Below are 25,305 nucleotides of genomic sequence, written 5' to 3'. Positions count from 1 at the left end.
TTTTAGCAAAATTTGGCTAGTATTCATAATCTTTGCAAGGATGAATAATTGATGTGGCTGCAAAAGGGGCAAATGCTATTTTGGCTGCATTCATAGAAGTATTACTTCAAAATCACATGAAGTAATTCTAGTTCCCCTTTATTCAGCACTGGTTATACCTCATCTGGAGTAATGTGACCAGTTCTGGGCACCACCGTTTAAGAAAGATGCAGACAAGCTGGAAAGGGATCAGAAGAGGGCAAGAAGGATGATCCAGGAACTAGAAACAAAGCCCTTTGAGCCAAAATTGAAAGACCTGGGCATGTTTAGCTTCAAGAATGAGTGACTGGAATACCCTGAATATTTGACATTAAAACTCACAAATTATAGTACAAGTACACAGGTTCTGCTTATGAGCTTCTCACTGTGGCAGCTGCCTCTTACAGTGCCTTCCTATGTGTGTCTACCAGAAGTAAGTCCCACTGAGTTTAATGGCACTTACCCTCAGGTAAATGTGTATTATATTGCAACATTAAAAGTTAGCATCCTGAACTCAGAGCAAGGGAATACTTCTGTGCTTATGAGAAGTTCTCATGTTATATTTTGGGGGTACTAATATAAGTGTTTGCTATTTGATTTGCATCTGGAATCTTTAGTGTATACAATTAGAGCAGACAAATTCAAGGAAATCTGCACAAACAGATCAAATATAAAATGGCTTTCTGTGCATGTTGGACTCCTCTTTTCAGCTGCATGGCATTACGACCTAGGTACATTTAAAAGAAATTGTTCTGCCCACAATTTTAGTGGCAGAAAAACATGGCATAAAATGTCTCCTCAGCTGCAGTTTGACCCTTATTCTCTTGCTAATTTCACTTTATGGGGATTTGCAAAAAGTGAAGCAGCCTTTCTGTGGAAGAATTGGGTTGATAGTATAATTTATACTTTAGATCAGCTAACTGGATGAGATGATGAATTCTTCCTATTTTCAGTGTTGGAAATGTAAACAAAAGCATGGTACCTTTTACCATATGTGGTGGACTTGTGATAAAGCAAAAAAATACTGGGTTAAAATACATAGATGGCTTGGAGAAATGTTACAGAGACCTGTAATATTTAAACCAGAAATACTTTTGTTAGGCATTCTCCCTGACAACTTCAATAAAGTATATATTTGACTTCACATGTAATCACAGTGGTGAGGATTGTATTTGCACAATATTGGAGGAATCAAGAGTTACCGACTGAAGATTTTAAAGAAGATATTGGACTGTGCAGAAATGGACAGACTGACTTTATCTCTTAAGGAAAAAGAAGATACATGCTATTATCAGACATGGGACTTTATCATTGGTTAGAGAAATGGAATCTCAATTAGGGCTGAAATATATAGTAACTGTAGAGAGAATAAGATTTTGAACTCAGTATGTGTGAAGTCTTTGAAATAATTATTTGTTTAGAGTGTAGAAAACAATAAAAAATGTTGAAATCAGAGTTCTTCCTATTTTCAATACTACAGAATAAACATCACAACTAGTGCTGGGCAGCAGTATATCCTTCAAAGCACCTTTGGGTATTTGTGTAAGGGCATCAGCGAAGAGTGATTCAGCACCTTCTACATATACCACTGGAGGAATGAATTAGTTCTTTGCAGAAATCTATGTCCGAAGCAGCTGTTGTAAATGTATTTTCAAATATCATAAGGAAAGGAAAAGGAAACTGGAATGCTCTCTATAGTGTAGCTCATGGAAAGTTGCCTTAATTTCCACCTGTTCTGTTTATGCAAATACACCTTATTTTCAAGTCTGTGTTAGTTCAGTCTTATTGAATGCTGGTCTAACAGAGCAAGGGAATGCTTCCATCCTTACAAAGTTATCACATTACATTTGGGGATTGTTAACACAGTGTGTTAAAGATGAGATTGTTTTAACAAATGCTGCAACAAATGCTGCAATGTCCTAAAGAGTAACTTTTCCAGAACAGTCTGGAAGGATTCAGGATACTGGCTCCATGTTCCACTCTATTCCAGAACAGGGGATTCATACATTAAGTAAAATAAATCCATTTGTTTCTTACAGATACAAAACTCTGGAAATACTACAGTTTATTCTGTTTCCCTTTTAAGTTTTATCTGGTCAAAGTGCTTCTAGCCAATTTTTTTGTGTGTCTTTGCCTTGTTTCATTCATGGAATTTCATCAGGGTCCCACTGTTGTAACTTTCACTCATAAACCTCCAGTGGTTCTGCACTTTTCTTTTTTTCCTACTACAGAAAATTTGTTAATGTAAAAAACAAAACAGAATAGTTGTGTACTGCCTTCCAGTTGGTAGTGCTCAGAGCACTTTGGAAAGCACCTCTCCTCAGAAACAGCAAAAACAAAAACATGTAGGACTTACTTTAGCATTCTCAGAGGACTTCCCAGCTAGAGATCACATAGAGAGAAAGCATAGATTCTTAGTAGGTGCAAAAAGACATTTCCAAACTGTCTCTTCTTGTTTAAACAGAGACCTTTGTTTTCTTTTCAAATGGCATTTATGCCTTAATCCCCTCCAAATATCAGGGGTACATTACAAATAAGCCCAGAGAAGTACACCATGAAAGCAGAGAAGAGATTTGAGGTTTTAGCCAGAAGCCAGGATTGCTTTGGTGAATCTCAAAAGGAATGTAAGAAAGGCCAACATTTTTCTTTTTTGCCACTTCTGCTAGCAAGGTGGTGAAACAACTAATAGTTTTACCTCTTTCAACAGTTCATGAGCAAGGCTGGCTGAAACATCTGGGGACTGGGGTGGCAGCAGCATGGAAATAATGCAAGGCAATACCAATTGCCAGGCCAGCTCAAAATGATTAAAATGTATATTCAGCTCTCTCTGCCATTGCCTCTATGCTGTTGATAACAGACATTAAAGATGTATTTCAAACATTGAAGAAAATAGAATGAAAGGAATGAGGAAAAAAAGGTTTGCGCAGGTGCTGTGCCAGATCAGTTTTAACATGCTTTAAGTATGATATAATTCTGCCTATACTTCCTTGAAAAGACAAAACATGCCCTCTCCAGCTCTATTATTCTACGGTTTTATAATAGGTAAGAAGCTAGTCCTCAAAGGAAAGACAAAAGAAAAGCACAATACTCTCAAAATGAGCTGGATAAACTTACCAAAATGAACTATTTCTATTTTCTAAATATTTTCCATTGTTTTGTCTGTTTCCTGTGAATTGATAAAAATTTCATTCTGAACTGGGAAAAATTAAGAAACACTGTACTATACAAAATTCAATACACATAATCACTGTAACAATTAGATCTGTAAACCTGGCAGAAGATAATCCATTCCTAGCAACTGACGTTTGAATTTTGATTGCTAAATCATTGCCTAATCACATGTTGTAACTTATGGACCACTATTCTGTAATTTCTTTTTAAGGTAAACATCTTCCCAAACATGCTATGCACTCAGTGAACCTATAAAAGCAAGTCTGTACTCACCCAGATTTGTGAGGGATACATGTTAGGAGATGCTACATGACTCATTGGCTTAAAGAACAGGCTACTAGGAACTTTTCATTCCACACAGGAAATGAGTTTTCTGGCCTTTGCTAAAGTTAAACTCACAAATAACAAGACCATGTTTATTCTTAATCTGCTTTTTGGTGTGGAGAGTATGATACATGGACAATTTGGTATAGGACTCACAGCCAAATAACACATTATGTGGAATTTGCTGTAGCTTCACCAATTTGAAGAGAACAAGCAACTCCTTTTTTCAATTAGGCTACAATTAGGAGAGGAGGAACTTCAAACGAGATGCATAATACTGTCCATGGCAGTTAGTCCACTTTAAAAGAAAATACTTATTTAAACTTTTGTTTACTTGCCAAGTGACAACACAGTGCAAATGTGTCATTACAATCCTGTTTACACTACATGTAGCTCTGGATGATGTAATCAGAACATGAACTAGTCTTCTGTTTATTACAGAAATACTTACTAAATAAAGCTGACTATTCTGATAATTTCCCATCCATGAATCAAACTTGATCCAGAATGAAAACTGGGTACGGATTTAAATTATGAGTTCTTCCAGATAGGTGTTCAGGTGTTATCAGCGTGCCTTGCCAGCTGGTGTTTTTAGGCTGCCCACGTCTGCAATCATTCCATGTTTCCCCCCATCCTCACCGTTAGCCTCATGTTTTCTTACACTGAAGAAAATCTGTTTATTATTTCCTGGTTTACTGATTATCCTACAAGAAAGTCGCATGATGCCCTTATTTCACGATCTTGTGGTGCTTTATGGAGAGTAGATGTGTAAAGTGATGTTATCAGGGGCATTTTTTCATGGCTTTAGGATGGCTAGACAGATCAATTTTTCTCTTGCCTGGGAAATGGATTCTCTCTGCTGTTCCTACTTTTTCCTTCATCCCACCCACCACACACAGAGACCCTTTTAGCAACAAAAAAGGTAGTGCCTGTGATACTACCAGTAATATTTGCATAGGTCTGTGTTTCTTCAGATCTGAAAGACCTAAGGGCTTTTATTCCTGTGTTAAGTGCACAAAACTCAATTTGTATGAGAACCATGGCATTTTGAGAACAGAAGTTAAACCTCTCTCTACACTGAAATTTCACACCCTGCAAAGGTTTTTTAAAGAAGAAATTACTAGAATAGATACCTTTTGTGACACCATACTTGCAGGTGGTATGGAATGTCAGGGTAAAATCTGATTGTGTGTGTTGTGGGAAAAGTTGTAACCTTTTACAACCCAGAACACACAGATCTGTTCCAAATCACGGTGATGGGCACTTGGGCTAAAGATGAAGCAGCGAACCATCCGACTACCTAAATCAAGAAATTCTGGGAAAGAAATGAACAATTGCCATGACACAAAGAATGCGGGAGAAGGGTTTTGGCAGCATCTCTGCTTACTGGTGCAATAGAAGGCTGGAGTATGTAATAGTGAGTTCCCCAACAGCATGGCAGTACAAGGATTTTCTGCTTGTATTTCACAGTGGAAGTACAATGATTGGTGACAATAGAAGCCATCCAGCTGAAAGTGCCCATAAAAAATGGGTCTGTTTGTAAAAGAAAATTGCCTTCTTTTGGTTCTTTGGCTGTATATGATGAGTTGCAGTCAGGGTAGACTAGATTAGTGCCTCTTGGGACATCATTATATTATGATGAGTCTAGAGAAAATAAGCAGAGGTAATGGAAGGTGAAAAAGGAGAAATGACAAATCCACAAATGTTGTTCAATTTTTATTTAATGGTAAAAGTGCAGAATGGTAGGCAATAATACAACTATACCCCAATGCACTCTATACTGTAGTCCTATAGGAGTCCCATAAAAATGCTTTAGAGCAATTCCAAAGGCTGATCAACATGACAATATTTAATTTTGATAAGGGCCTGAGCTATGTTTCAGGAACGACTACTGTGGAAAATCTGTTTGCAATCTTGGATTCAATCCTGTGCTTTTGAAGTCTTCTTTGCCATTAATTTTCTTTATAAGGATTTAGCAATTGTCAAGTGGAGACAGATCCAGGGTGCAAAGTATTCATACACAACCCTTCATTATAAGTAGCAAATTAGAGCTGGCATGTGCCTGCAAGTTTCTGGTAAAGTTACTATAGTTCAAACATTTCATTTTTACAAGCACTACTAAATGCAATAAAAACACGTTAGGGTATAATTATATATACCCGTTCTTACAAAAAAATCTTTTTAAGTTTAGACTCCTAGCTAATATTTGAACCATCCCTAGTAAAGCTTAAGGCATGGCTTGGACAAGTAGGACAAGCAATCCAAGTCCAAAATCTCTCTCATCCTTCTAGTAGTCATTTGTATGAATCTATGTGTACTCATCCAAGGACAGTAACTTCTTAACTGATTATACTGTCAACATTGATCTTCAAGTTTTGCAGTCAGGATTAGAAAAACAAAGTAAATAGGTCTGTATTCTCAAGAGGATTAAGGGGTTACAGTTTTCAAAATTTCAGGCTTGTCCCTCCCCATGGTGTGATATGGCAAGGTAGTCTGCTAACCAAAGGAAATGAGTAGTGAAAAAGGAGGATGGAAGTCTGATATTTTCCTAGACAGTGCCATTATTCACTACAGAAACCTAGTGTATTTTCTTAATTCTACTCTATGCCACAGCACCACCTTCTGCTGTATAATGGAACATACAGAGAGGCAGAAAGGAATACCCCTGGAAAAATACCTTGGATGAAGGCTGCTCTAATCCCTCTGCAAAGACAATGGAAGCAACAACCTTGGCAGAACAATGGGTTGTATGCCGCTTACAACTCATCTTTGTATGCAAAGAAGCTCTTAGTCATCGTGTATAAAATTTATAATAAATGCATTTGGTAGAAGTACACTACTGTGTTTCTTTCATATGGATACAAATGAGGATACTTTGCAGTAGCAAGTGCAAACCCTTGAACTTCAAATAGCTCTTTTAATCTGCTGTGCCTTCTCTTAGCTGGGCCTTGGCATGTCACCTGATTTCTCAATTTCCTCTTACCTTGTATAATTTTTCAATGCATAGAGAAGGTTCTTGTACTATTCCATTCTGTACCAGAAAACTGACTCAGTAGTAGAAAATACCCCCAACACAATCTGGAGATATCTACAGTGATATTTTATTAGCTACATACAATCATATCATTTATCTTACTATGCATTTACTGAATATATGTATTACATCTGACCCAACTAGCTAGGTACTGCAATCATTTGAGGCCCCTGATGCAATATTCTGAAGTAACCACAGAGTAATAGAGTTTAGTTCGTTCTTCAGAACAATACCAGGAGTTCCTCAATTAAATCAGTGCTAATCCAGTAAGTATATTTCCATAACCATGAAAAACTGAAGACTGAACAAAGAAACCCAAACTTTTCTGTACATTTGACAATGAAACAATACAAAAATAACATTTGTCACGAGTAACTAGTGTTATCAGAGATACTACAGAGACATTAACACCTATTCAATCCTATAAAGTAGAATCAGCTTTGAAACAGTGATGCTTTAACAGTGCAGGTTCTATAGTACCACATTAATCAATGTTGCTAATTTTATTGCAGTACCAGAAAGCAGTAGACAAAGTTTTTATTTGGGAACAGTGGTTATCTCTCACCAAGTACTCTATAATTTATTGCTTAATTATATTAACAGGAAACAAATAGGCTCTTCATCTAATGCACTAGACAGGAAATACCAGTCACTTACAAAGCAACAAATCTGGCATTACTCAGAACATTCCCTTATCTGTGCATTAGGAGTTAAACCTTAGACTGGTAATTGCCGCCACCACATTTAGTGGTTTCTTTATATTTGACTTTACTTCTAGTTGATATTCATTTAGCAAGTTTTCATAGTTGGATGAGACTAATGATATTATTCTATTAAGGATTTTAAATCTGGAACATTTTTAATCTGGAAGTCTAGTAGCATCTGCCCAAATGCCTTGCCCTGTAAAAAAAAAAAAAAAAAAGAGGAGGAAAAGAAATCTGCAAGCACTGCTTTATGCAACAAAGGTAATTTCTTATACATACAAGAGGAAAACAAACAAGTGTTTCAACTAAATAGTCTCTCCCTGCATTTGAAATGCAACTTCCTTCAGTGAATTACAAGTTACTTGTGATGGGGAGACTAGCCTTATTCTCAATCTGCACTTCTCATTTAGTTATCTTATGGCTACAATTTGGGCTGAGGATAGAAGTCTGTATACCAGGGACTGGAAAAATGTGGTCCTCCAGATATTGTGGGACTCCCATCAACCTTAGGAGGCATAGGTAATGCTGAAGGATGATGGATATTGCAGTGCAATATCTGGAGGGCCATGCCACCCACCCCGGCTCTATAAAAAGAGATGCTAAAGAAGAGGTGGTTCATGTGAAAGATAAGATTTACTGGAGTGCATAAAGTTCAGAATGAAATACCATATTGTCCAGTGGTGGTAGAACTTTTTACTCTATATTCCTTTGTCAGAAGCTATGTTTGCAGATGCTGAAGGCAGGGGGAAGCAAGGGGCACCTTAGCAGATATCACAGGATAATAGTAGCTAGACAACTATTTCAAGACTAATAGGTTTCTTGTGACTTAAACTTTAGTGGATTAGAGTTCATTTCCTTACCCTATAGATTTATTTTTGGATGACAACTCCTAGCTGGCTGGAGGATACTGCAATCCAATTCAACCAGAGGATGCAAGTTGTGGATGGCTGCTCTGTACTCATCTGTCATACAACATATACTGGATAAAGTGGTCTCCAGTACATACAAGATTGAAAGTGCCACAAGAATTCATGTTGTGCTGCAACACCGTAACCTTTTCAGAATCAAATACCTACCTGTGGGTCACTTCTCAGAGATGCTGTACCACCACCACCAAGGGAGTTCTTCAGAACAAAGTTTAAACCATGGATTCCTGGCAAGACGTACCTGTAAAGATACATTGTAGATACGTGCTTCATCAACTTAAACTTCAAATGGTTTAAAAAAGATTCCACTGATAACACTGGTCTACAAGGAGAAAGTCTCGGAAATGAAAGTTAACTAAATTTTACCAGAACTGGGTCACTAATACAGGAAAATCAAGTCCTAAGTATTAATTGGATCCAGTTTCCAAGATACAGCTTCAGATCAAAATTGCATCAAAATAATTCAAAATTATGAGGGAGATGTGCAATTATGCTCCATACCTTTTCTGCAAAGTGTGATACAGCAATGAAAATGGTGCCACACCAATAATTATAAATTTATCTTTTTATTGATACCAATAACATAACTTTCCATTCATTTATTGGTTTTTCATGTAACATTTTCAGGTTTGGGTCCGCTGACATCGATGGCCCCAGATCAACTGCATCCCGCTCATTGTTGTTATCATCATCTGAGTCTGGAGAGTAGGATTCTGATGGATCTGGAATTGGCAAATCCTCACCATGGGGTACAGGACGCAGTATAGGTGGAATGTTTAGATATTCCATGGCCCACTTCTCCTTTCTTGAGATCCCTTTTGCAATTAGGGGAACCATGCAAAAGTAGCAGTCGCTGCTATGACTGGTGGGTTCCCTCCACACCATTGGGACTGCAAAAGGCATGGAGCTCTTCTTCTTGTTTAGCCAATGACGCAGATAAGTTGCACATGGAATGCAACAATAATGAGGGGCCCAACTCTTGTCCTGAGCCCATATTTTGCATCCAAAATATGGGTGGTATGTCTTTTTTACCACTGCGGTCATACTGCACTTTTGAGATTCCAATGTAACCTTGGCACAAATGTAGCAGAAGTTATCTGCATTGTTTACACAGTTTCAAGGCATCTTGGCTTCTGAGGGAAAATATCATGCAACTGTTCCTTGGAAATGTTAGGCAATGACACTTTCACAAACCACCAGATGTAACTGTATGATGTGTTAATCTGACCTAGACAAATGCACCTTGCAATAAAAGAACAATAAATGACAGTTAGATAATAATCTTTAGTCTTGAAGGGAAGATAAATTTATACCCTTCCATGTGGTACCACTTTCATTGTTCTACCGTACTTGGTTGAGAAGTTACGAGACATCATGATCATCAGACACCTCCCTACCTTGTCGGCAAATATACTAGCCTATGTATAAATCTTTATTGTGAAATATCTTGAAAACTTTAGCCAACCAGCACCTTTTATCATGTTTTCTAATTCATCTAATCATAATATGTAAGAATTAGCACATTTTATCTCAGAGGTCAATAATTTCCCAAAATTTGTAAACCAGTGTAATTGTAGGAAGTCACACTGGACTATCAGTAAAGGAAAAGATAGAAATTTCTGAAGATGCCTTCAAGGAACTAAGTCATATTTATATAATAAAAGTTAATTTCTTTTAATGACTATGCACATAAAACCAACAAAGTACGAGATGATAGTGACTGAATTTGTAGTTTATTTCCAACTTGCTGGGGGGTAGGGGACTACAGGGAAGAAGAATTCTACGAGTAGTTTCCCTTCTGCTAGCAGAATGACACCATTGGGTCCAACCTCAACTTAGAAAACAACATCTAAGAATTCCTTTTAAGAATCAGCATTAACATCTACAGAATTACAATACTTCAAACTATGGGAACTTCTTTCTGTTTACCTTAGTCATCAGAAGGAAGTCTTAACATGAGACTCTTGCAACATTTTAAGAAACTGCTTAGGTTTGGACCTCTATGTTGAAACAGTTCTATAAACCATGGAGAACTACTAACAATAACTGCCCTGGCTGTTCATCTTGGGTGTGCCCTTGAAGTAAAAATGACAAAATTTCATGCACATCATGAGATGGCAAGACTCATTGGAGAAGACAGTGATGCTAGGGAAAGAAGAAGGCAGAAGAAAAATGGGAAGACCAAATATGAGATGGATTGACCCCATAAAGGTAGCCACAGCCTTCAGTTTACACGAGCTGAGCAGAGCAGAGCTGTCACAACGTATCAGAGAGCACTCATTCACAGTGTTGCCATTAAGTTGAAAATGACTTGACAGTGCATAACCACCACCCCCCTAGAATATTCAAGAAGGAACCCCCAGCAGAGCTCTCATAAATGTCTCTCCAAAAGTAAGCTCTACTGAGTGCAAAGCAGCTTATTCCCAGGCTACTGTAAGGAATCTGCAGCCTCAAGGTCACTACTGAAAGGTCAAGTTTAGCATAACACCTAACCAAGAGGAAGATAATGCAGAACCTGGAAAATTAGTGCAATATGTTCTCTCTAGGGAGTGGGCCCATTTTTCCCAAATGCAGCATTCCAAGGTGGTTACCTCAGATGCTGAATATTAACTGGAAAAAGCAGCAGAGACAGAATTCCTAGCTCAGATTCCAAGGCCAGCAAGCTCTGAGATAAGCCAAGCAGCTAGTGAGAACCAGACCACATTTGGTTCTAGGAGAGACACTGCTGAACATACAGGGACAGAAAGGGAAGAATGTAACATCATCAGATCCATCATCCAACACCAGCTCAAGAGAACAGACCAGCTGAGTAGTGTCCACCTTTCCTGCTGCTTTGTCAACAAGCAGCAGGAACTTCTGTGAGACTGGAACTAACTCAAGTAATGAAGGAAGTAGAGGAATTCAGTTCCAAATCAACTTCCTGATATGAATGGTAATCCCTCTAATTAGCTGGCTTGCTAATTTGATATATTTTGCTAATAGACGTATTACATCTGCAGTATCTTTTTGTATCACAAACATAACTTGGCTTACCCACTTTCACATAATAAAAGACTGTAGCTAGAACCTTTTGTCTTCAACTGCTTGGCTGGAGAAAGGCAGAGACAGGCTCCCCACATTCTCAATTACTTGCTGCTATTAGTTGGAACAGTATTCAAAGAAAAACCTTAATGTTATAAAGCCATGAATGGCATTTGCCCTATTTGAAGACAATGGCTATAATTCTGAGTTTGCTTTCATAGGCACAATCATCCTGAGGCTCCTACCAATGGGAGGAGAAATACAAGAAAATTGACTTCCCTGCTTCTACAAGGTGGATCCTTTGCTGGACCTTGGTTCCACCTGTTAAAGGAATGGCCTCTTTGGTTCACAGACATCTAGTTACAACTGATGTACCAAACTGAGTTTATAAGCCTCAGCATGTTGTAGCACCCACAGGGGCCAGACTGCCAACCAAAGTCCTTCTTTGTCTTCTTGTGTCACCCAAATTTTGCAAGAGTGGTTTGTTTGGGTGGTTAACAAACCTGCCCACAACACTACAACAGGTCATGGGTTCTTGTTAACCACTCCAAGAAGCCAACCCAGGAAGCCATGACAGTGAGCTTAATTATGCAAATCAGCTGGCGCACAACCAACATGTGCACAGTGGTTAACAAGCCATTATACTTTGTTAACCACCTTGTGATTGTGCAGACCCAGTGAGCTGATATTTGTCTTTGAAAGTCCTTTGTTCAAGAATGGTTATCTTATAGTAATATGGCCTTAACATTACTATTCTTGATTTGTGACTATTTTTGGTTTACATAAAGACTGACCCGTTTGTTCAAGGTAGAATTTAGTAAGGCACAGATAGAAAATGATAGTCTATATTACATTGGAAAATGATCAGCTGAATTTTATGGACGGCATTATTAAAAGGCCCTACTGAAGTTTCATCAGCACTTCAGAAAGCTTCAACCCGTAGTGGTCATATAAGTAGCACCCTGTATCAGAAACCTACAGACAGTTACAAGCTGTCTACCATGCTTCCAGCTTCTACTCAGAACACACCACAAAACCTACTGACTACAACCAAGCACTACAATAAAGCAGGTCACTTACCTGTTCTTCGAGTGGCCATCTGTGCAGTCACACATGTGGGTTCTGCACCTGCGCAGTGCCTGTGGCCGGAAGAGTGATAGCTAACGGTCTTGGTGAGAAAACTCCCCTCCCCTCCCCCCGAGCAGTATATATGGAGCAGAGTGTCCACCATTTTCCAGTCTTTGAAAGACCGGACGTTTGAATTCTAGAGAAAAATGGAATCAATAAACAGAACGATGTCAGCAACGCCGACAAGTTCGAGAAATACCGTATAGGTACCGAGGACAAGAATAACATGGTACTGAGAAAGAAACACCACCCAATGACACCGAGCAGGGCCGGCGGGTGGGTTGTGTGACTGCACAGATGGCCACTCAAAGAACATCAGTTACAGGTAAGCAACCTGCTTTTCTTCGTCGTAGCCTCTGTGCATCACACATGTGGGTAGATTAACAAGCTTACCCTGAATGGAGGAGGGCGGTGTCATCAACAAAGAATTGATGAAAGAACGGCTCTGCCGAAGGAACAGTCCTGTCTGGCACGGACATCCAGTCGATAATGCTTTGCGAATGTGCATGGGGCAGCCCATGTAGCAGCTCTGCAGACAGTGTCGATCGGGATGCCAGACGCGAAGGCGGAAGAAGCAGCAACAACTCTAGTAGGATGACCTTTTGGGAACGTAGGTAAGTCCAACTTAGCTAATTGATAAGAGAGAATAATGGTTTGTACTACCCACTTAGAAAGTCTCTGAGGAGTGACTGGAGAACCTTGATTGTATTCAGAATATTTCACAAACAGATTGTTGGAGTGCCGAATAGACTCAGTCCTTGATCTATAGAAGGCAAGGCAATGTCGAACATCAAGGGTGTGTAATGACCACTCAATCGGATTCGACGGAGATGGAAAGAAAGCAGGTAAAACCACTTCCTGGTCCATGTGGAAGGAGGTAGCCACTTTGGGGAGAAAGGCTTGATCCATCCATAGAACTACCTTCTCCTTATGGAAGTTCAAGTATGGAGGGTACACCCTAAGGGCACAGAGCTCACTAGCCCTCCATGCTGATGTAACTGCTACAAGGAATGCAGTTTTCCAAGAGACAAGATGGAGATCACTTGTTGCCAAAGGTTCAAAAGGAGGTCTTGTTAACGCTTGTAACACCACAGAAAGACTCCAAGTGGGCATAAGCGGTCTGACTGCCTGATGAAGGCTATGTAGCCCCTTTAGGCTACACAGCCTGAAGGAATCTCTTTATTAGCGGCTGAGAGAAAATGGAGGAGCCCTGGATAGCACCCTGGTAATAGGAGACAGCAGCCGTATACACCTTTATGGAGGAAGGCTTAAGTCCAGACTGGTGGAGTTTGAACAGGAACTGGAGAATATGATCTATAGATGCCGACTGCGGGGGAAATGATTGTGATTCAGCAAAGACAGAAAATCTACACCACTTAGCCACATAGGACTTCCGGGTGGATGGCCTCAGCGCAGAATCGAGAATTTGCTGGATGCCTGGGTGAAGAACTCTCGAAGCCGAGGAAACGGCCATCGGAATTGAAGACATGGGGAAGGCAGAAGGGTGCAAATCATGGCATGGTACATCGGGTTCAGGGACAGGATTCGCAGAGACAGCGGATGACGTCGATACCGTGTCGAAATGGACTGCTACCGAATTCGCCAGGCTGTCAACCTCAGTGATGTCAGATCTGGGTGGCGAGTTGTGCCTTCTCCCCTGGTAATGAGAGACGGAATGGATGGAAGCTGAAGGTAGTCTCCTCGAGAAATGTGAAGTAGTGTCGAAAACCATGCTTGGCGTGGTCACCATGGGGTTATCAATATTCCCGTGGCCGCATCGTGGATTATCTTCGAAATCACCTTCATAATGAAGATAATCGGGGGAAAGGCGTAAAAGTGAACATTGTTCCATGGGATCATAAAGGCATCTCCGGATGACACCTGCCCGATTCCTGCTCTCGAACAAAAAACTTTGCAAACCCGGTTGCTCCGGGTAGCGAATAGGTCTATGTCTGGAAGACCCCAGCACTGGAAAAGGTGGTCGCATGTCCGGCGATCCAGTTCCCATTCATGGGATGTGGACATGTGTCTGCTGAGGAAATCGGCTTCCACATTGTCCGTACTGGCGAGGTGCACCACAATCAGGGAGATGCATCTCTGAATGCACCACTCCCAGATTTGTATCGCTAGGTGTGCTAACGTTGGCAACTTTGTTCCTCCTTGCTTGTTCAGATAAAAGACTGTAGCAACGTTGTCTGAGGTACTCTGAACGACTCGATGGCGAAGAACGTCCTCGGAGGACTGAAGAGCCTTGTAAACTGCTAGAAGTTCCAGGAAGTTGATATGATTCCTGGACTCTTGTCGATTCCAAGCGCCCTGAGTGCGTAGGCCGGAGCATAGAGCTCCCCAGCCAAGCAGAGATGCATTGGTACCGAGAGTCGCCGTCGGGCGTCATGGTTGGAATGGGACCCCGATATAAAGGTTTTCTGGCACTGTCCACCATATTAGAGATTGAAGAACTGAGGACGGAAGATGGATCAGCTTTGTGGGTAAATCTCTTTGCGGCTGAAAAACCTTGTTGAAGAAAAGCTGGAGGGGCCGAAGCCTGGCATACGGAATGACCACAACGGATGCAGCCATATGCCCTAGTAGCCTTTGGACAGAACATGCAGGGACAGATTCGGCTTCGAATTCAACAGATGTGTCAAGCGAGAGTGCGTTGTCTGTCCCGGGGGAGGAATGCCTTCGTCACCGCAGAATCCAGATGAGCTCTAATGAAATGGATCACCTGTGCAGGAACAAGAGCGGATTTCTCGCGGTTAATACAACATCCAAGATCCCGTAGCAGGGAACAGGTAACGTTTATAGTGAAAGACAGTGCTTCTCTGGTTTGGGAAACCAACAACCAGTCATCAAGGTAGGGGTATATCTAGACCCCTCGAAGTCGTAGGTGCGCGCACACAGGGGTCATACACTTCGTAAAAACCCTCGGGGCAGTGGCCAGTCCAAATGGAAGCACCATGAATTCGTAGATTTCAGATGCAACAGCAAAATGGGGGAAACGCCTATGACACGGATGGATTGAAATATGAAAATAGGCGTCTCTCAAGTCCAGCGAGGCGAACCAATCCCCCCTCCTCAGCATCGGTAAGATATTTTGAAGAGTGGTCATCCGAAATTTCTTTGCGGTTATGAATTTGTTAATATCTCTTAGGTCCAATATCAGTCAGAGACCACCGTCCCGTTTCGGGACTGTAAAATATCTGGAATAGAATCTGCGGAGTCCTTCTGTTAGAGATAAGCAACAAATGGCTCCTTTGGAAAGGAGCTGGCGAACCTCTTCCAGCAACACCGGTGAGCTGGGAGTAAACCGGATGGGACTCGATGGAGGAATAACGTCGAATTCTATTCGATATCCATGCTGAATGATGGATAACACCCAACGATCAGATGTAATGGATTCCCAAATGGGAAGCTGACTTTTCAGCCGGTCCCTGAATAAGAGGGGGAAGGGTGAGGTTAGGAGGAGAGGAAGGGTTCACCCACCCCATCAGCGCTGGCGTTTATCCCCCATCAAGGCGATGACGGCTTTGCTGGAAGCGCTGGGACGGTTGCTGCCTACGACGTTGTTGGCGTTGATGTGGCTGCTGTCGAGGCTGGTATTGTTGGCAGTATTGTGAACGAGTCCATGACCACTTACGTCGAGACTGGGACTGTAGTTCCATACAACGGGCCGTCATCCTCGATTCATGGATCTTCTTTAATTTGCTATCGGTCTTCGCATTGAAGAGACCGGACCCGTCAAAGGGCATCTTTTCAATTCTCCGCTTCATTTCTTCTGGAAAGTTGCAATTACGCAACCAGGCGTGTCTGTGGAGAGAAATGGCACCAACAAGAGACCTCGAGTCTGTATCAACATGGTGCCTGGCTGTGGAAACCTGCTGCACTGCCACTTGCATAGCTTCCTTTACAAAAACCCTCGCCAACTCGCCTTGATTATCTGGGAAGGCGGCAATGATGTCTAGGTGCTGCATGAGGAAGTATTGATAGTGTGCCAAAGTCGCCTCATAGTTTGAGATTTGTAAGCCAAGCCCAGAGGCCGCATAGACCCGACGTTCTAGGGAGTCGACTTTTCTTCCCTCCTTATCACGAGGCGCGGTGTGTCCCCGTACCTTCTGGCCCTGAGAAGACTCCACAACGACCGAGTTCGGCTTGGGCTGACGGAGGTGGAATGGAATGTCCCCTTCCCGAACCTGCTACATGGATTCATATCTGCGTGAAGTCGGTTGTGGATGAGTCGGGAGGTCCCACAGTTGGGTCATCACCTGTCACCGGGTTGTTATAAATGGCAGGGCGATGGAGGTGGATTGTTCGCCCCTGACCACATTGTAAAAGCGGTCGGTACTGGGTCCCGGTTGTTGGTGGGCTTCAATCTCAAGTGACTTCACCAGCCTAGACATCAGTTAGGCGAAAGAGATGTGCGGCTCTTCAGGCGATCCCGGGCCTTGCGAAGTAACCGCCACATCTGATGAAGTCGAGTCAACCTCGGACTTGTCTGAGACCATCCAGTAGGGAGGTGGGACACTGGACGAGGAATCTCCTGGCGACTCCGATCTGCTGCTCTCTCCAGATGGTGCCCTCAGGGCGTCTCTAGGTGTAGAGTGAAAATGATCCCGAGAAGCTGGCGGAGAAGATCAGCCTCTGCGTACTGGGTAGTAGCCGACAGACTGGTATTCTTCCCATCTTGGAATGGAGGAGTACCAGGACTGGTACCAGTCATCGGATCTGGCATCCAAAGAACGACTCCTGCGGCTTCTCAGGGTAGACATGCCCATGTCGGTATCCAGAGGAACAGGCAGCATACGTGTTGGAGACCGAGCTCTCGGTGGTGAATCTCTTATTTCGCCATCCGAAATCAAGCCGCGTTGTGGATCCTGGAGTAGTTCAGATCCAGTCCGGCATGGGGAGCCCGGCTGAGTGACCCTCATAGCCACCAGGATGGCTGGAACCGAGGGGGCCGGTACTGCGATTGGAGTCGGGATCAAAGAAGCCGCTGGGGTTGGAATGCTCAGGATTCCTCGGTTTTTTAATCGGCTTTCCGGCTTTATCCTTTTTTGGTCTTCTTGTGCACAGGCAACTTTCCTGGGTCACTGTGCTTCCTCTTCTCCTTTTGTTTCCTTGGTGGGGAAACAGGCTGATTGCCCATGGTAGGAGCGCCTTCGTCGGAAGGGTGGAGCAGTTGAGGAAGAGGCCGGGCGGTGAGGCGGATCAGCCAAAGTCGGACGGCTCTCAAGTGGAGCCAAAGTTGTGGGAGGCTTATCCACCAGCCAGGCCAATTGGAGGAGAACCTGGTCCCACAGGAGTTTGTGGAGGCGGTTCTCCTGATTCTTCCTCGCCTGTTTGGAGAAGGCCAAACAGTGGCCACATTTATCTGTCCTGTGCCCCTCTCCCAGGCAAAGGAGGCACAGGTCATGCAGGTCCGCAGTGGACATTTTGGAGCCACACTTCCCGCACTTGCGGAACGCCGCCCATTGCACCATCACAGAAGCAGAAAAGAAGAAGATAGTATAGAGGGAGTAGATAATATTTTTGGTTGTTTGTTTTTTGTTTTTATAGGAACAAGGAGAAGTGAAAAAATGAAGAAACTAAGTACTAATGAGTAACACGAACAAGGGAATACTAACTTGGTACGAGAAAAGGAGAAAATCCAACAAGCAAGAGGAGGTAAGTAATGATCTAAGCGACAGCGAAGCGGCACAAGGCACAATGAACGGCAGTCGCAAAGAATGGAAAATGGTGGACACTCCGCTCCATATATACTGCTCGGGGGGAGGGGAGCGGAGTTTTCCCGCCAAGACCGTTAGCTATCAATCTTCCGGCCACAGGCACTGCGCAGGCGCAGAATCCACATGTGTGATGCACAGAGGCCACGACGAAGAACAGTCAGTTCTGCACATACTCAGACAACAACTTACACCTTAAGGATCTGAATCAGGAATTTCTCAGACTAAAATACCCACATAACAAAGTAAAACAAAAACAGGTGGCCACCCAGGTAACATCTATTACAGGATAAACAGAAAGAAAAGCCAACAGAAAATCTCTTATCATTTATAGTCCCAGCTAAAGCCATTCTAACATATCATCATGATATATTACCCATCATGGAGTGACACTTCACTCGCACAGGGCCTGAATAGCAAGCTTGTACTTATTTACAAACTTTTACCAACCTAAAAAGAAAACCCACCAGCAACCAAAGGCACTACAGCAGAGACACAGGTATAACGCTTAGTCCCTGTGAGAGATATTCTGTCCATACGATGCCAACCTTGTCCACATGTCTATTCTGGTAAGGCTGTCATAGGATCACTAACAAAGTATTTTCTTTTGTCTGTCCTAAATTTCCCACTAATCAGCTTCCCCAGGTTCTAGTACATGAGAGAGGGAGAAAATGTGTCTTCTTCTATATTTTTAATATACCAGAGGTGGTTAACCTCTGCAGGACAGGCCAAAGCAGCCCCTGGGAATTCCTATCTAGGTCAAGATTCTTTTATTTATTTATTTAAAACATTTTTATGCCACCCCCATCACAACAAAGCCTCGGGGCGGCTCACAACAGTATTTGCAGTTAAGAGTCCTTTTATGTGATTAAGCTTTAAATACCATGCAAAGAGTTAAACTGTGCATTCTGTAGCCATGTATCTGTAAAGCAGTCATCTCCTAAATTGAAATTCAGCTCTTTGGCAAAACCAAGATGTGTCAACTCTGTACACACCATTTTATTTCTTAAGCTACAAGACCAAAGGTTATACTTTCACAACACAATCTTTCACATGTCTACTCAAAAACAGTCCCACTTACTTCAGTGGGCCTTACTCCCAGTTATTGCTGTTTGAAATCCAGACCAGAACAGGAATGAAAAATATACATTTTATACTTATTTCTACCCCCAAAAAGCATTTATTGGGTCAGTATGGTTACTACTGATTAGCTCATCTTTTGGGGGACATGTGTTGTGTATGAGCTCCTTCCAATAAGAAGTTTTTAGCATATCAACCCAGTGATTAACTAATCTTGCAGGCAGTGCATTAAATAACATGCAAATTTGGTCACTATCTGTATAACTTTCTTTTCCAGTATGAAAGAGCATGTAAAGAATGCAATATTACAGCTCACATTACAAGTAAAAAATACTTGAATGTACTTTTCTGTTTCAACAGGAAGCTTATTCGCTTTTGTTTTTGTTCCCACAGGCATACAATTGTCACAGTCAAATAAGAAGCCTTCAAATCTTAAAACATGTGAGTATAATTCCTTCTAATCCTTAAAGGGTACACAGAAGCATTCTTTCTTCTTTGTGGTTGCTTTTCACTTGGTTCATATAATTATTTTTAATCACATCATTAAAAGGAACACAATATAAATTTTGATTAATTCAAGAAATTTGATTTATCCCAAATTTCCCAACTTTACCTGAACAGACATTTATAAGAACAATAAAGAAATCTGTTCACAAAAAAAGCCAGCATGCTAGCTGTAGCACTCAGCATTTGGCTCAGAGAGACATTTAACTATTCTCTAGCCAAAATGTACTTTCATACATAAATCTATAGAATCTGAAGACCACAAAATCATGAACATTTTCTTAGTTGATACAGACACAATGAAGCAAAACAAACAACTGCAGAAGGACTGCATGCTTTACAAGAAATTCCACAGCAGACTGTAATATTCTCAGAACACGAGTTCAAGGGCTGACAATTAAAAGCCTTCATAAACTTAAAACCTAAGAACATTCCACACTTATTTCTCGGCTTACCTTCACTGCATATAGTATTCTAACAACAACAAAGCTACATAATCCAATGCTAGGAATAACAGATGGCTTGCATTTTTAAGCTAGGTTGTATCAATACAGCAATGCTGTAGATCTGAATTACCACTACTATTGTAATGAAACATTTATTTAGGATGCAATCCTACATATGTTCCAGCATTCCTCAGGGATGCTGAGAGCTGTTAAGACTTTTTGCTATCAAATTAAGCATAAGATTGTGCCCTGAGTTTCACAGTGTGCTAGATGCTGTACAAAATGCTGTACCCTCCCTTCCTGACATGAAGATTTGGAAAGGGAAAGGGAAAGGGAGAAGCCAGGACTTGGGTTAGGATTAGGGTTATCCTGTTCACCAGTTTGATCATGCATGTCCTTCTTGTGACTGGTACATGGGTACACACACACACAAGTGTGAGACCAAATGTTACAGTATATCCCTTCCACTTAAGTTTCTTTTTGTTGCAAGTGTGTGTGTGTGGGGGGGGAGGAGAGTGGGGGGGAGAGATCTATGGGGAAGGGGGAAAGGCTTCTGCCCCCCACTTCTCAACCACTGGCCATCCCTGCTGTGCTAAATGGCACTCAACAGAAAACAGCTAGCCTATGCTAATATTCATTTTTCAGTTGCATAGTGGGGGTGGAACAGAGTATTGGAGATGGAAAGGTAATTTTCCCCTTCCAAGATACTTAGGATAAACTGTCAGGAGCTCAAATAAACTAATTTGTTTTTCCTCTGCCCAACTCCTTGCAGTGGTGCTGTTTGTTTTTAACTGACTCACAAACATTCCATGGGCTTCTTTTTGCATTGCAACAGTCTACCATTCCTTATCTGTGGGGGCTGTTATATTATGCCAAGCACTCTTAGGCATATTTCCATGGCACCCATGGACTTGTCATAATTTGTCATGTTATGTGAACCCTGGCAATAGCAGTTGTTTGAGGGCTCTTTGAGCCCTGTATTTTGTTTATGCCTCTAAAACAATTCATGGGTTATTCTGAGAACCAGCTAACCTGCAAACAATGCTTCTGTCTGGGCAGTTCATGGAAGCCCAACACATTGCAAAGAGCCTCACAGGTAGATAAAGCCATGGTGAGCTGCCATGTCATGCAAAACAGGTTCAAGTCTTAAATGGCTTTTAGCCACACATTTTATAGGTAGACTGACTCACAGAAGCTGTATTCTGGGATTTCCCACCTGGTTAGAAAAAACATGCGAGGAGAGAAAATGTGCTAGTTCCACCTGCTCTGTTGTTGTGTTCACTGTTCTCTATGTGTGGAGGGCAACTTTCTGAAGAGAAGAGCTTCCTTTAACACACTGCATGTCTGCTTGTGAAACTGGATCATCCCCTTTTAAGAAACATTTATATGTAACCAATATTCTGTCTAAGATAGATGCTTGCTTAGTCATAAATTTAAAGCTTATTTCAAATCTGAATATTTCCTTATAATCAAATAATTTCAACCAGTTTCATCAAACCACATTACATGAATGTATTAATATGAAGAGCACATACCTTGTGACCAAGTTCTCTTCAGGCTGTTCTGACTCTAAAAGATGCTGAAAATAATCTTTTATAGCCTGAGCAGTTAATGCTTTCTTGAGATATGGGAAACAGAGGGGATGCCGGGCTATAACACCTATTGTTACAGATAAGCAAAACAAAGCCAGTTATTGTTCTACATGAAGCATCAAAAGCATCTTATTTATATATATTTAAAAATTTTCAAATCTTTATTATTTTAAAATCAACAGCTATCCTAGCTAAAAATAATTAGGTCTCCACTTCCAATAGGAAATATATTTTCATCTGTGGTTTGTACTTATGATTAGTTGTTTTTGCCAATACAAGAAGAATAAGAGTAATCTTAAAACATGGTCTAAAAGATAACAAAAAAGGTTCCAGGCAAACACTAAGTACCAGCACAGAAAAGACACAGTTTCTAGTAGCCAGCTATCTAAAGTTCGAAGGTAGGTGTAGGTAGGTGTACAGGTGGGGCCTGTTTCTTTCAAAACATAGCAGCCCAGTTAAAAACTTAAGACTCAAAATGTGAATTAGGAGCAAAAGGAGAGGCACTGGAATGTGGCACAGAAATAGCAAGGTTAAAAAGCAAGATTTGTGAGACAGCTGCTAAGAACCAAAACACATCCAGTTTTGGTGGAAGCACTGTAGAACAGGCAAAGTCTGAGAAGGAAGGGTGTAACTTCATTAACCTAGTGAGCTAGGCAGACATCAAGCCAAAGAGACAGGCCATTTAACTAACATTCAGCATTCCTACCATCTGGCTCACAAGCAATACAAACTTGAGGGAAGCCTTTTGGGATAGGAAGGGAAGAGAGGGTCTACAGTTTGAAATCGACTTTTCATATGGGCAAGAGCAATCCCCACAAACTAGAGGAAATTTATGCTGATTGATGCTTAAGAACAATTTTTTAATGAAACACACTGCATCACAAAAAACAAAACAAAACCCTGTCCAGCTTAAATAAAGCACTGCACTTTAGATCTGCTGGAAAGGGAAGAGGGGAGAGAAGTGTTTTTTTTATTATTATTACTATTACTATTACTATTACTATTACTATTACTATTATTATTATTACATTTCTATGCCGCCCCTTGTTTACAGAAGTAGATTTATAGGGAGAACTTAATCTCAACTGCCAGGTTCGTGTGGCAACTATGTTGATTGTCAGCCATGATATACAGTAAGATAAAAGTAGGACAAAACACAAACATCATCCCATTCAATCATGATACTAGAACTACATAAAATATGGTAATTTTATAGTTTAACTTTTCTACTGTGACGTATTCTGAAGAGCACCATTATTTCAAGGCAATTAGACTGAATATTGTGGGCCATTGATATTTCTAAACCCTCCAGTATCTCCCTTTCTCAATCTCAGTCTCATTAATTTATATAACCTTTCCTCCATGCAGTTCTGGACAGGACATATGGTACCCTACTCTTTATTATTTTCAAAGAACTTTTGTGAAGTAGGTTTGGCTGAAAAATGGTGGCTATCCCAAGATTACCTAGTGACCAGCATGGCTGAAAAGGAATTCAGACCTGGGTTTTCCCAGTCCTAGTTTGGTACAAGCAGAGAGCACTATTTTTCTGTATCTCTCTTCAGAATGTTGTGATATAAACAAGAAATTGTATAGGCAAGGGTGAAATCCTTAAAGCCTAACAAAAACTCCTTTATTTTATTTGACTTTTACAACAGTTAAGGATCAAAACACACCTTCAATTTACAAGCACCTAGACAATCTCTCTTCTTTCCAGAGAGTAAGAGAATCATTGGAAGCATGTAAAAGGAATATGACACATTACTGAACACACAAGAAAATACTCATCATTTTACTTCAGTGCTAAGAATAAAGATGTTTACACACCAACCTACAGGAATTTGTACATTTTATTTTGATGAAGGGATGGTTCTGCTTCCCATCTTTGTTCCTCTAATGACACACACATTTCATCTGAATCCAGTCTTTAAAGGCATATGTATTCAGTTAAATATTAGGCAAACCCCTTTTCCTTCTTGAAACTTTGTTTAGGAAATGAAAAGGTGGGTATGTCATGGTTACAAGGCCAGCCAATTAGGACTTCAAACAGTTGGCTTCTGCTGGAAAAGAGAACTAGCTCCTCCAGAACAAAATACTTTCAGAAAGGATGCATGTCTGACCAAAATAATGTGAGTGGATCCAAAGCAGTCCTACCATTCAAGTTATGTCTGTACACATCCTAATAGTCTTCAAATTAAAAAAAAATGGAGATTTGCTAAGCACAACATTGTATTATATTATTCTAGACTGGATTGTCTGAAAGAATTTAATACATTTGGGATAAAACATCAGGTAAACCCTAAATGTTAGAAAACACTTAAATTTCCTAATATTACTTCCTCTGTAAATTGGAATTAAGTTCTCCAATAGTCCAATTTCAGTGCTATTTTTCTAGTTTAAATCTTTGCTTTTTCAGCTGCCTCTAAGCCTAGGGATCACCTTTACAGCATAAATAATAATTTGTCTCATCAACTGTTAATTAATAAGTAGACAATTCATGTCTTGCCCCATGAGAAGTAAAATTCTCTGCTTCCATGAAGTTAGTGATACTAAGATGCCCTACCTTTCCTTTCCATGCTGCAGAACTAAAAGATTTACTCTTCAAACCTACATATTCACTGAGCACTGGTCTAGACATAATCCAAAGCATAATCCAGCAGTACAAAACTGAGATTTAAGGATCCTTAGACTCATGTACTCTCTTTCTGGTTTGAGACAAACCATAGTTCGGTATGCAAACTATGCTACGCAAACTAAGATGTCTCAAACCAGGAAAAAGAAGAAGCAACCTTCTCTCAGAAGAAAGAAAGAATGCAGAAGCCTGAAGCTTCATGAAGCTCCAAACCCTCTGAACCAGCTCAATATTGGTTGTCCGGAGCCATACTATAAATAATACAAGCCACTGTCCTAGCAGATCAGCCCCCATGCCAAATTACTAGAAACAGTTCGTAGCCTCTTTTGTTTGTAAAAATAAAATACTTTTCTCATCAAATAGGCATTCATTTAGTTATATTTTTGAAGAATGAGATGTATTTGACAATAATTCAAATGTAAAGAAAAATGTGAAATGATATTCAGTTTAAGTACAAGGGCTAACTACACAGAAATAGCAGGGGCAGCCCCATAGTTTCTTAGGGGAGTGTATGCTCTTTATGTACAAGATTCAGTCCCCATTTTCAGATAAGGCTGGCAAAGACCACTCCCTAAAACAACATTAGGCTCCATGGATCAATGATAAGACTTAGTATAAAGGAAGTTTCAGGTTTTTATATATACATTCCTTTTATACTTCTATTCAATTCTATATAACTGAATTTTAAAAAACACTGAATGGATAAACTCTCCGAATCTACAACAGTGTAACACAGAGTCTGTATGGTTAAACAAACATTTTCACCATGTTAGGAGATATGCAAACATTTCATTTTCCTCTCTTTCTCTTTAATTTTGGTCTAGCTGCTCCAACACTATTTTAATGACTCTTTCAAATTTAGATATCCACAGAGCGATAAAAACTATCAACCTCTTTATTGGGGAAGACTGGTGAGTAAAGCATTTGTTATACACCTTTGAGGACAAATGTGATTGCAAAAGAGCCAAGCACATTCCCAATGTGATGTAACAATCATTTTAAAAC

The 25,305-nt window shown here is 40.8% G+C and overlaps 1 protein-coding gene across 1 annotated transcript in view; it reads right to left on the bottom strand.

Moving 5' to 3' along the window:
- Positions 1 to 6,592: 6,592 nt before the first annotated feature.
- The window catches only part of LOC123023753, a 61,212-nt gene continuing 42,499 nt past the window's right edge, over positions 6,593 to 25,305 (bottom strand). Inside the window, exons 18-20 of the mRNA XM_044430748.1 lie at positions 21,615 to 21,738; positions 8,328 to 8,418; positions 6,593 to 7,447 (exon numbers count right to left, since the gene is read on the bottom strand). Coding sequence (XP_044286683.1) covers positions 7,373 to 7,447; positions 8,328 to 8,418; positions 21,615 to 21,738 — 290 coding nt within the window. The 3' untranslated portion in view covers positions 6,593 to 7,372. The remainder of the gene's footprint in view (positions 7,448 to 8,327; positions 8,419 to 21,614; positions 21,739 to 25,305) is intronic.

Source organism: Varanus komodoensis, unplaced genomic scaffold (assembly GCF_004798865.1).
Source record: "Varanus komodoensis strain SLA01 unplaced genomic scaffold, ASM479886v1 scaffold21, whole genome shotgun sequence".
Lineage (NCBI taxonomy): Eukaryota > Metazoa > Chordata > Lepidosauria > Squamata > Varanidae > Varanus > Varanus komodoensis.
The sequence above is the reverse complement of the archived record's forward strand: the minus strand, read 5'-3'. Positions and strand labels throughout refer to the sequence as shown.